At 39.4% G+C, this 13,887-nt stretch overlaps 1 protein-coding gene across 1 annotated transcript in view; it reads right to left on the bottom strand.

Moving 5' to 3' along the window:
• The window catches only part of CSMD3 (CUB and Sushi multiple domains 3), a 3,551,396-nt gene that overhangs the window by 1,182,531 nt on the left and 2,354,978 nt on the right, over positions 1 to 13,887 (bottom strand). The window contains 1 exon segment of the mRNA XM_029591914.1: positions 10,874 to 11,012. Coding sequence (XP_029447774.1) covers positions 10,874 to 11,012 — 139 coding nt within the window.

A 13,887-nucleotide genomic window follows, 5' to 3' on the forward strand; every position in this document is an offset into this window, starting at 1 on the left:
TGTGGTGGAACTCAGTTTGTATGTATTATAAATACAAGCGGGCTTTGGCAATTAAATGTAATAGGTTGGCTAAGTAGTCTCTGGTGTGGAAGCCTTTAGATTTGTATATCTCTTCCTTAAAATGATGTATTTCCTCTGGTTGATGACATGCATATTGAAATTATGTATCTCTTTCATTCCTCTCTCACTTATTCTTTTAATTCCTTTTATTTTCTCCACTTTAACTCTCTTTTCCTTTCTCTTGTCTCTCCCTTTTCTTCATTGGATATCCCAGTCACATTTAATAGGTTTTGAACAATTTACTAGATACCTAATATAGCTCATGCTCTCTTATCTGACTGTATAGGTCAGATACCCCTATTTACTTCTTTTTTCTCTTGTTTTGTATTTTTTGCTATTGTATTTCTGTTTTAAAAACTTTAATAAATACAATGAAACAAACAAAAAAAAAAGCACTGGTCCTGAGGCACTCCACTGTTTACCTTTTTCCACTGTGAAAACATACCATTTAATCCTATTCTCTGTTTTCTATCTTTTAACCAGTTTACAATCCACAAAAGGACATCACCTCCTATCCCATGACTTTTCAGGGAATTTGTCAAATGTCTTCTGAAAATCCAAATACACCACATCTAACAGTTCACTTTTGTCTACATGTTTATTCACCACTTCAAAAAAATGTTAAAATTTATGTGGCAAGACTTACCTTGGGTAAATTTATGCTGGCTGGGTCCTATTAAACCATGTCTATATAAATGTTCTGTGATTTTAATCCTTACAACAGTTTTCAATATTTATCCTGGCACTGAAGTCAGGCTCACTGGTCTATAGTTTCCCAGATCCCCCTGGAACACTTTTTAAATATTTGGGTTACATTGGCCACCTTTCAGTCTTCAGGTACAATTGTTGATTTTAATGATAGGTTACAAGTTAATTGTAATAGGTCTGAAATTTCATTTTTTAGTTCTTTCAGAACCCTGGGGTGTATACCATGCAGCCCAGTTAATTTATTACGCTTCACTTTGTCAATTTGGCCTACTACATCTTCCAGGTTCGCCGTGATTTGGTTTAGCTATCTGAATCATTACCCTTGAAAACCTTCTCTGGAATGGGTATCTCCCTAACATCCTCTTCCGTGAACCCCGAAGCAAAGCATTTCAGTCTTTCCGTGATGGCCTTATCTTCCCTAAATGCTCCTTTAACCCCTCTATCATCTAACGGTCCAACCAACCTCCTCGAAGGATCTCTGCTTCAGATATGTTTTTAAAAGTTTTATTGAGTTTTTGCCAACTTCTTTTCAAATTAATTCTTAGCCTGTCTTATTAATGTCTTACATTTAACTTGCCAATGCTTATGCTTTAGATTATTTTTTTCTAATGGATCTTTCTTCCAATTTTTGAATGAATAGCTTTTTCCTAAAACAATCTCTTTTACCTCACTTTTTAACCATGCCAGAAATTGTTTGCCCTTACTTCTACCTTTCTTAATGCTTGGAATACATCTGGACCTTGCTTCTAAGATGGTATTTTTTTAACAATGTCCATGCCTGTTGCACACTTTTTTTTTTTATCAAGTTTTAATTTACAAACAAGCATCCACTTGTTGTGGAAATGTACAATGCAGGTGAAATGTCTGACAAATACATATTATGCCTATTATAGCACCAACTTCAAATCCAACATAAAACTGCATTAGTATTAAAATAAAGGAAATAAAGAGGGAGAGCCCTTTGAAATCGAGTGTTACTAATTCAAAATAAATATATAATCATTAATAGAAAACCAGGTAGTCTGAGAGGATACTACAAACTTACTTACATAATGCCAGACAAACAAAAGGAGAACCTTAGGTATGAGAGTCTAGAAATGTTCTCAATTGAGATGAATCAAAATACACATAATTTTGTCCTTGAAACTTTATGCAGCATTTGCACGGGAATCACAATTGGAACTGTGCTCCCTTCTGCAAAACTTCTGCCCTCATTGAAAGGAATAACTTTCTTCTAGTTTGGGTCGCTTTTGTTAAATCAGGATAACACCAAACTTTATGTCCATGAAATAATACTTGTCTATTTCTGAAGAAATATCTGAAGATGTTATTCTTATCCATGAGAAAGGCGAATGAAACCAGCAATGGCCTCCTCCTATTTATAATTAAATCCTGTGACGATTCAAGAAATGCTGTTAAATCTGAGGGTACTACTGGTTCCTCCAAATTTCCTGGATTTACTTCAGCATAAGGGAGATAGTACGCTTTATTATAACTGGATTCATAGCTTCCGGTATCTTTAACACTTGTGTAACATAACATTTAAACATTTCCAATGGAGAAATAATGTATATTACAGGAAAATTCATGAAACGTAGATTGTGAGCTCTCAAACTATTTTCTATGTTCTCAAGTCTTCTATTTGTATTTATTGTCCCTTGTAAAATAGTAGTTTGAACCTTTTCCACTTCTTTTATATGCACTTCCATTTCTTCTGTTTTATGTTTTTGTTGTATAACTTCTTCAGCATTTTGTGATACTTGATTTTTTACCTCATGAACCAAACTTGTAAGACCAACTATAGATTTTTCCCAGGCTTGCAAAGACAAAAACATTGTGGACAAAGTTATTTCAGAAGACATTTGCAATGCTGTATTCAAAAGAGGCATTTCTTGTCTCTCACCTCCTCTCTCCTGTGCTGCACTGGCTCTCAGCTCCATGCTTGAGATTCCCAGCATCTCGGCGAATCTCAGTCTCTCCACTTCACCATCCATATCTGACTGAGTCTCAGCTTTATGCTCCATGCTGGTAAACACCAATGAAGTTAATCCCTACTGTTCCGCTCCTTCCCCTCCTCTGGTTTCTCTGGTCGGGTTCGCTGTATTCCCCTCTTGTCTTCCTCCTTCGCGGCATGGTGGAGCCAGACTGTCTGGACAGCCGGAGCTCAATGATGTTTCCAGGGTCAGAGGGGAGAGCTCACACTCTATTGCCATCCCCTCAGTGACCTGCTCTCTCGGCGTTGAATGTGCAGCAGCTACAAAGAAGCTTCCAATGCTGGGTTGATTGCATTCCGATGGAGTAGAAGTAGATTCCACTCCTCTTACCTTTGCTTTCCTTTTCATGTGTGGCATTTTAAAAGGAAATTATTTGTTAGACAATAGGTTTTGGGAACTTCACAGCAGTGTGTCCGCTCAGGCAGCCATCTTGAAGGTATTCCTATTGCACACTCTTAACCTTTGAAGCTGCACCTATCAGGTTCTTTTTTTTAAAACTTTTTCTTATTTTATCAATTTCCCTTTTGAAAGTTTAGTGCTAAAGCCATGGATGTACTTACTGTCACCCTTCCAGTCATTAATTCAAATTTCATCATGTTATAATTACTATTTCCAAGCAGCCCCACCATGGTTATCTCTGTCTTGAAAAATTGTCCTCCACTGAGAATTAGATCTAAAATTGATCCCTCTCTTGTCAGTTCCTAAACCAATTGCTCCATAAAACTGTAATTTATTCCATCCAGGAGCTTTATCTTTCTAGCATGTCCTGATATTACATTTATTAAGTTAATATTGGGGTAATTGAAATCTCTGTTCTGTAGATTGAGAAGAAGTGGACCCTTAACCCGGTGAGGAGTTGGTACTGCCTGAGGAGGTAGCTCCTCGGATTCCTTCATCAGATGGCAAGGCTGGGTCAAGTAGCCGCGATCGAGAGTTTGCTGCTGGAAGTCCGCGATTCCCCCGGGAGGAGCCCATAAGAACCCGGACCACTGGCACTTAGGCGGACCTTTGAGAGGTCGGAGGTTCATGGAGATGGAGCAAGGGCCAACTGGATCTTCACCACTGGAAGCCTGCGGCCCCCCCATAAGGAGCCCGTAGGCACCCAGGAAGCTGGGACTTAGGTGGGCCCTTGAAAGGACGATTGTCAAGGTCCGGTCTGAAGTCGAGTATCAAAGATACATTGCTTGCCAGTCCAGAGTCGAGTGCCAGGTGTTCGTCATTTGCCAGTCCAGAGCCGAATGCTAGGGGTTTGTTGCTTGCCAGTCCGAGGTCGAGTGCCAGAAGTCCGTCAAGAGGCAAGGCAGAAGAAGTTCACAGGGGAACCAGAAGGCTCACAAAGCAAGCAGACTTGTTGCCAAGTCAAAGGACAGGAAAAGGAAGTCTCCCTTATATACTCCCAGGTTCTTACCTAGAGTTTAAGCAGCTGCAGGCAATTAGTAATCCTGCCCCTTTAAGAAGAGGCAGGAGGCAGGGCCGCACGCCTAGGAGAGGGCTGGCCTGCCGAGACCCGAAAGCGGGTTGTGCAGCCTGACGCTGTCGCGGGAAACAGAAGGCGTGCATCCAGCACCATCCTGCCCGGGGTAGGGGGTGCATTTAGCCTGGAGAGGAACCAGGCCTCCCCTGGAGTCATCTTCCCAGTGCTGCCATGATGCTGACGGCAGTTCTGCCATGGCGGTGCAGGTGAGCGGGGCCCAGCCACGGGTGGCCGCAGCTGGGAATGCTAACAATCTCCCATTATTACTGCACTACCAGTTTGGTTAGCATCCCAAATTTATCTTACTGTTTCATTGTCCATCAAATTATTTTGGCCAGGGGGATGTTAGCATACTACTATTGCTTAATTTTTCACTAAAACACAAGGGATTTCTACCCATAAAGATTCAGTCATGTGTTTATTCTCTTGCAGGATCTTTATCCTGTTGGACTCTAAGGCATCTCACTACCCCACTACCAAGTTGCTCCTCTCTGTCATTGCAATATAATTTGTACCCTAATTAGTACTTTACCATTAGTTATCCTTCTTCCACCATGTCTCTGAGATGCCAATTAAGACTATGTCATCATTCACTGCTATACACTCTAACTCTTAAGAACATAAGAACATGCCATATTGGGTCAGACCAAGGACCATCAAGCCCAGCATCCTGTTTCCAACAATGGCCAATCCAGGCCATAAGAACCTGGCAAGAACCCAAGAAGTCTATTCCATGCTACTGATGCTAATAATAGCAGTGGCTATTTTCTAAGTCAACGTAACTAATAGCAAGTAATGGACTTCTCCTCCAAGAACTTATTCAATCCTTTTCTAAACACAGCTACACTAACTGCACTAATCACATCCTCTGGCAACAAATTCCAGACTTTAATTATACATTGAGTGAAAAAGAACTTTCTCCGTTTAGTTTTAAATGTGCCACATGCAAACTTCATGGAGTGCCCCCTAGTATTTCTATTATCTAAAAGAGTAAATAACCGATTCACATTTACCCATTCTAGACCTCTCATGATTTTAAACATCTCTATCATATCCCCCCTCAGCAGTTTCTTCTCCAAGCTGAAAAGTCCTAACCTCTTTAGTCTTTCCTCATAGGGAAGCTGTTCCATCCCATTTATTATTTTGGTCACCTTCCAATGTACCTTCTCCATTACAACTATATCTTTTTTGAGATGCGGCGACCAGAATTGTACCCAGTATTCAAGGTGTGGTCTCACCATGGAGCAATACAGAGGCATTATGACATTTTCGTTTTATTCATTATTCCCTTTCTAATAATTCCCAACATTTTGTTTACTTTTTTGACTGCCGCAGCATACTGAACCAATGATTTAAATGTGTTATCCACTATGACACCTAGATCTCTTTCTTGGGTGGTAGCTCCTAATATGGAACCTAACATTGTGTAATTATAGCATGGGTTATTTTTCCCTATATGCATCACTTTGCACTTATCCACATTAAATTTAATCTGCCATTTGGATGCCCAATTTTCCAGTCTCACAAGGTCTTCCTGCAATTTATCACAATCTGCTTGTGAATTAACTGCTCTGAATAATTTTGTATCATCTAAAAATTTGATTACCTCACTTGTCGTATTTCTTTCCAGATCATTTATAAATATATTGAAAAGTATGGGTCCCAATGCAGATTCCTAAGGCACTCCACTGCCCATTCCCTTCCACTGAGAAAATTGTCCATTTAATCCTACTCTCTGTTTCCTGTCTTTTAGCCAGTTTGTAATCCACGAAAGGACATCGCCACCTATCCCATGACTTTTTACTTTTCCTTGAAGACTCTATTGAGGAACTTTGTCAAATGCCTTTTGAAAATCCAAATACACTACATCTACTGGTTCACCTTTTATACATGTTTATTAACTCCTTCAAAAAAGTGAAGCAGATTTGTGTAGCAAGACTCGCCTTGGGTAAAGCTATACTGACTTTGTTCCATTAAACCATGCCTTTCTATTTGTTCTGTGATTTTGATATTTAGCACACTTTCCACTATTTTTCCTGCACTGAAGTCAGGCTAACTGGTCTTTATTTTCCCGGATCGTCCCTGGAGCCCTTTTTAAATATTGGGGTTACATTAGCCACCGTCCAGTCTTGAGGTTGATTTTAATGATAGGTTACAAATTTTTACTAATAGGCCTGAAATTTCATTTTTGAGTTCCTTCAGAACTCTGGGTGTATACCATCTGGTCCAGGTGATTTACTACTCTTCAGTTTGTCAATCAGGCCTACCACATTTTCTAGGTTCATCGTGATTTGGTTCAGTCCATCTGAATCATTACCCATGAAAACCTTCTCCAGTACAGGTATCTCCCCAACAACCTCTTCAGTAAACACCGAAGCAAAGAAATCATTTAATCTTTCCATGATGGCCATGTCTTCTCTAAGTGCTCCTGTAACCCCTCGATCATCTAATGGGCCAACTGACTCCCTCACAGGCTTTCTGCTTCAGTTATATTTTAAAAAGTTTTTACTGTGAGTTTTTGCCTCTATGGCAAACTTCTTTTCAAACTCGGTTCGAAAGGACAAAGCACCACCTGGAGAGCAGGTCCTTGATACAGGATCATTTCCTGCTGCACCAGGTTGATGCTCTCCATTCATGAGACCTTCTTCCTCCAAGGCAGCACCAGGGCTGCCAGTCTGAAGTTGGGCCTTGGCTACTATGTCCCTGAAGGTCTCTTCTATATACCTCTCTGTCTGCCTCAGCTCTTTCAGGTCTGCCACTCTAGCCTCCAAAGATAGGACTCATTCGCTGAGAGACAGAAGCTCTTTTCATCGCATGCACATGTACAATTTCTCACTGGTAGCGTTTATCAATGATGGAGATGGGATGGCACTGCATGGTCCTTGACCTGCCCAGCTCATGGCTAGTCATCTTGTGCTTCTGTATGTATGTATCTATAAAATCTGCTGAGTTTTGTGCTTGTAGCACTAGCTAGTATCATTTGCTATCCTTATGCTCTCTGTAGGCACTCTTAAAGCTCATAGGTTGAGGACTCTTGGGGTGAGAGGTGCAGAAAGGTCAATGACCAAGGTGAGTTATTCCCATTCCCAATGGTTAGAGGCCCTTTCTAGTCCAAATGACAGCCCTGACATGTTGCCCCTATGGAAAAGCAGCTGTTCTATAGGCTGTGTCTCATGTGGGGTTTGTGACTGTTACAGTTAGTGGTGGAGGAAGGCAGGTGTGCTGATAAACTCTCAATAATCAGCTCAGTGTATAGCATAATGGTTAGGAAAGGAGTTATCAGCTAAGGACCACAGGAGCCTACAAGCTGCCTGCATAGTAAGCTGGCCACAGTGATGAATGTATGGACCTATTGCTCCCAGAGGTCTTATGTGGTTGGCATGAAGGCTTATGCCCTTACTGTGTTGGTCACTTGCAAGACATGCATTTAGTGCCACCTGAGGCCTTGAGAGGCCCATGTCAGTACCTCAGACGAAGTATGTTTCATATATGCCTCTGATAGATGTCATTCATGTGGCAGGTATAGATAATCTTCTATGCCGAGAAAGGATTCAGACTACCTTATTAGCAGTTAGGGAGAGGCTGCTAAAGACATTAATGATGATGACAAACAGTTCAAGAATTTGGCCTGGACTGAATTGGCCAGGCCATGTGTAAGTGCATGAAGTGCTGAAGGTAGTCAGTAACCAATAGATATGTGTGGCAGTGTGCATCTTGGTAAGTGATGTGTTGTGTTAGCCTCTGTCAATTTCAGTGTCTGGGGGGTGATGTTGCACTCATATGTCCCTCTCTTTCCACACCAATGCATACCCCAGAGCAGGCAGTGTGTGTGCATTCATTTTCAAGTACTGGCTTTGGACATCAGTGATCCAGTGCTTCCACTCTTAACTGCTGCATCACACTGATGTGTTATCCACTGTGATGCCTACATTGCTTTCCTGGGTGGTAACTCCTAATATGGAATCTAATATCATATAATTACAGTTTTTACCTATATTTATTAGGGATGCTGCCCACATTTTTTTTCTTTAGTGTTTCATTTTCGGGTCCGAGGTGGGCCATTTCGGTCCACTCCCGGAACCCAAAAACTTTTCTCGTTTCTATTTCGAGAAAAACACAAAAAACCCCCTACCCTACCCTTCAAATTATTTAGCTATAATCCCCCCACCCTCCCATCTCCCGCAAGACTTACCAAAAGTCCCTGGTTGACTAGCAGGGGTCCTGGGAGTGATCTCCCCCTCACGAGCCGTCGGTTGCCAGTAATCAAAATGGCACCAGTGGCCCTTTGCCCTTACCATGTGACAGGGGCTACTGGTGCCGTTGGTCAGCCCCTGTCACATGGTAGGAGCAATGGCACTGGTAGCCCCTGTCACATGGTAAGGGCAAAGGGCCACTGGCACCTTTTAGATTACTGGCAGCCAACGGCCCAAGAGGGGGAGATCACTCCCGGGACCCTCGCTGGACTACTAGGGACTTTTGGCAAATCTTTGGGGGGGGGGGGGTCAGGCAAATCTTGGGAGATCAGGACGGTGGGGGTTTGTAATTAATTAAATTTGAAGGGTTGGGGTGGGTTTGGATTTGATTTTTTTTTTAAATGTGCCCTTTCTCCCCCCCCCCCTCCAAAAAAAAATGATAGGAAACCACAGAACATTTTGTGGGTTTTCCTTTCGTTTTGTCAGCCCCCAGAAATGCAACAAAATAGGAAATATCATCTTTATTTCCTATTTCGTTGCAAATGAATGCACATCCCTAATGTTTATCACCTTGCAATTGTCAACATTAAATTTAATCTGGCATTTGGACTCTCAGTCTTCCAGTGCACAAGTTCCTCCTGCAATTTATCACAATCCACATGTACTGTAAATACTCAGAATAATTTTGTGTCATCTGGGTGTTTCATATTGCTTGAGGGTGATATGGCAATTTCATTGGCCACCTCCTGACAGCCCCACTCTCTAATTTCAATACCTGATAACATATGAGCTGAATTTCTCGCTTAGCATGCTCTTTTTGGCCAAGGACAAATGTAGGTGATCCCTGCAGTATAAACTTTTACTGCTCCAAATACAGCCCCAGCCTTCAATATAACCAAAAATACTTGCTTTGCACCATGTTTTGAGACACACATTTAAGTTATATATAAACGGTAGGGTTGTGCATTCGTTTGCAACATATTGGCAATCCACAACGTATAGGGCCATGTTCGTTGTATTAGTGGGGAAGCGAAACATATCGCGATTCCCACGAATAAAATTAATCTTCCCCGAATTATTCGGCCATCTAAAGGAGCAAATTTAAACAAAACCCCCACCCTCCTGACCCCCCCCCCAAGACTTGCCAAAACTCCCTGGTGGTCCAGCGGGGGTCCAGGAGCCATCTCCTGCACTCACGCCATCGGCTGCTGGTATTCAAAATGGCGCCGGTAGCCCCTGTGACATAGTAAGTGTAAAGGCTATCGGCGTCATTTTGTGCGCGCCGACCCTGCATTTTATAACATGCGCGCAGCAGGTTTGAAAATCTGCCCCTAAGCTTTCATTTCACAAGTTGCTTCAAGAATATTTAGCAAAGTTTTCATATAGGTAAAACTAATCACCATAGATTTTAATCAGAGAATGCCTGGAAAAAGGCATCAGTTTCACAGCATTTCACTCATTCAAAAGAAATTTTAAAAATTTGGGGTTTATGAATGTAAAGGAAAATGCAAAGTTCAATGTTTTTCACTGGTGTCAACAACAATGTTCCCATTATATTCTGCAGCAAACAAAAAAAAATGTGTAGGTAGACATTTTGGAGGGCAATTTTTTCACATAGGAATAAAATCCAATTTCACCACTTTTGTTTCCATGGTGGACATTACCAATCTCACCTTCCTAATGACTTGGTAGTTGAAACAAGAGATACTATCTGACCAAATTATCTCATATTATATTAAAAAGCACTAAGAACATACTAATAGTAATAAGAATTTAGCATTATAGAGGTCAATAGTCAGCGGCGCCCCTTTGCTATATAAGTAAAGACTTATCTGGTTAAACAGCGGCAGCTGAATATCTACCTGTGTTTAGTGGCCACCACTTATTTGGCTAAGTACTTACTTATTTGGCTATGAACCTAGCCAGTTAAGTAGCAATATTCAAATGTATCCAGTTAAGTTAACTAGATAATTTAGACCTGCTCAATAGTGACTTATTCAGGGATATTCAGCAGCATTCATGCTGCTGAATATCCCATGTGAGTTAGCTGGATAAGTCTTATTTGACTAGCTCACGTAAACATTTATTTCTGAATAAGTACCTCATAGTAACTATTAGGCCCTTTATAATGACAAATTCAAATAGCAGGAGCCAATAATTTGGCAATACAAGTCAATAATTAAAGAATTAAATGTTATAAACCTAATCAGAAAATAAGAAAAAATAGAACTTAAACGTTTTCACAAATCAAAATTGATCGAGAAAATAAAAAAGAAGGACCCAAGTAAAAAAGTGGGTAAAAAACCAGCAAATATATACTTTAGAGAATGTGCTTTAGAGATGTCATGAGCCTCTTCTTAATCTTCATATGTGTGAGTCTGATGAGATAGAAATTAAAAAAAATCTTAATTTCTTAAAAAAATATTAAACATTTTGCAATTTACCTGATAAATGCCAGTGATATAACATAATCAGTATTCACAGTAATGGTCCAGTCACAATCTCTGCTGTGAGGATATGGGTGAGGAAAATTTGGTGAGAGGATAAAACCTGAAGAGCCAGTCAAGTTGCCTCCACAGGGAGCTGCAATAGAAAAAAAAAAAAATAAAAGCAACTACCAGCAATCCATTTATCAATATTTGAATTAAGCAAGAGGTGTTGAAGATTTAGTAGAAGTTCTGAAAGTAGCAATAATTTCAATTATTTGAAGTGAAAAATGAATGAACAATGTTAAATAAAAACAGACACATTTCAGCTTAATTTCAACAGTAATTTAAATTGTACCCATGTCTACTGGGGAAATCAATTAAATTTTTCTGGATGGATATGGAGAATAAAATGTTGAAAAATCCAGAAGAGATTTGAAAACTCTGCTTTGGATTAAAAAGTAAGAAATAGATCTCTCAACATGTGGAATCTTCCTCATGTTTTTCAGAATTTTCTTTAAAAATGCTCATCAGATTGATTCATTTATGATTTGCTTCCACATTTATCAAATGTCATACCTCTCTTTGAAAGCTTATACTAATTTCAGTAATTATATATAATGTATACATTGGAAGGACTTAAAAAGGCCAATATTCTAAGGTGCTATCTGGCTGCCAAAGATAGCTGGATAAACAAATAGCTTTCCTAGATTTATCCAGCTAAGGTGGATATTGCTGAATATTGGTATTTGTTCAGATACAGATACAGTAGCTGGACAAGTGATGCCATCCAGGAACATCTTCATCCAAGACCTCACTTATGCCAGCTAATGTTTTAGCTGGATAAGAAGATACCTGGCTATGTAGCAGCTGCTGATGGCAGTGGAATTTTTAAATATCACCATTTATCTGGATAAGTCCAAATTTAGGGGTTATTTTCAAAAGGGATTGCACACGAAAAGGGACTTTTTGCGTGCAATACTTAGATTGGGGTGGGTTCCTGGCGGCGTCCGCACTGGAAGAGGAGGAGTCGGGGCGGCACTGGGGCGGATGCCGCGAAGACGTCGCTGATGGCGAAAAGGTAAGTGCCCTTTTTGCCACCAGTTTTGCGCCCAATAACACCATTTTTTACAATGGCACTATTGGGTGCAAAAGCCAGCAGCGATAGCACTGCCAACTTTTGCAGGCCCACCCCCCACTTCACCCCCCGCCCCTCATTACCACCGGATCTTCTAAGGTCGTCAACCTTAGAAAATCCAGGCCTTAGCTAGACAAAAAACACTGAATATGGCCCCATGTATTTTTCACATTCCAGTGTCTTCAGGCTACTAAAACATATTCTTGCAAAATTCAATTCTGCTAAGTACATCAATTTTTTTGAGGACACATGACATGTAAACTGATATGATGTGCAAACGGTTATCGGTATATAAAAAAAAATGCTAAATAAATAAATAAATAAATAATAAATATTGAAATTATAAACCTGCAATAAACTTTATCATTTGCCATCAAGTGATGTCATTGTAAAAAAAAAAAGTTATTTTGCTTACTCATGTTAAAACCATCAGAAGTATTGCAGTGATGAAGCAGAAAATTCATTTTCACAGTCTTATTGCAATACTAGTTTTAATTGTTTAAATTATTTTGGTGAGAAGAGATCACCATTTTTAAAAATTGTTGTATATGTGTGTTTATATATATATATATATATATATATATATATATATATATATATATATATATATATATATATAAAAGAGAGAGAGAGAGAGAGATATCTCAATTAATTCTATTAGTAAAAATATATATGAAATCAAGGTACCTCACAATTACAAAGATTTTAATACAATTTTTTTCTATATCAAAACATCTTTTATATAAATTCTACTAGTTTACCTAAACTCAATTCATATATCAAAAGGCAAAATATTATTCCATTCACTCCACCACTCATAGCATAGCACAATTATAAACTTTTTATAAATAATCCTTATTTACAAACAATATAAATTCTAAAGGGACATAAATACAAATTCTAAAGGTTTCCACTTTCGTGGAGATGTTACCAGTTCAAGTGGCAAGAAATGATTCAATACTTACATGAGTCTGTTCATATGAGAACAGTACATTCACTACTGTTATATACTATATCACTGTGTCAGTTTCTTCTGATTTCCCAAAAGTAATCATTATGTAATTATAGATAAAGGATATTTTGCAATGGCTGCTTTAAAATGTCACAGATATATTTTTCACAGGCTGTCTTTTAATGGCTGCTACAGGAAGTTATGCTAAAGACTCAGAATAATTTTTCATCAGTTTCTTCCAGATATTAGTAAGAACCCTACAAAGGCCTTCATTTCACCCTACCACAGGCTTCATCAGGTGGACATTACCAAGGACTATATCAGCCGTTTAAGCAAGAAGAGCTTCTTGACTAGATTTCAGCATCAAGTTTGATATGTTGCTGCATCTCATTGTGGAGTTCTTAAAAGATCGCGTATTGAGATATGTATTGCCACTATAAATAAATAAATTGCAAACTATTTCAAAATGTGTCTATATATTACATAAATTACCCTCACAAAGCAGGTAATCAAATTACTTTAATCCATCCATATTTTCTTAAAACTCTTTGAAGTGAAACTTAAGACCCACCTGTGTTTGCCAGTGCACGCACATGGATGCGGCAATTTTATAACATACGTGCGTATATACACATATAAGCACGCATTATAAAATCAGCTATACATGTGTACACAATTTTATATTGACACATGCATGTGCGTGCAAATGACCCCTTGAGTGCGTAAGTGGTGAGGAATTTTAGTAGCTACTCACGCTGAAGCAAAAACCCTTTTCTCACTTCTCACCCAGTTCGCCCTAGTGAAGGAGAGGACTTCCTAATCCCTCTATTAATTTGCCTCCCTTTTACCCTATTAGTCCCGACCCTTAAAACCCCACTGACTAGCCTATACTTTTTTGTTACATGACTTACATGCCATCCATAGCAGAAGTAAAGTGACATG

This window comes from Rhinatrema bivittatum, chromosome 2 (genome assembly GCF_901001135.1).
Source record: "Rhinatrema bivittatum chromosome 2, aRhiBiv1.1, whole genome shotgun sequence".
NCBI lineage: Eukaryota > Metazoa > Chordata > Amphibia > Gymnophiona > Rhinatrematidae > Rhinatrema > Rhinatrema bivittatum.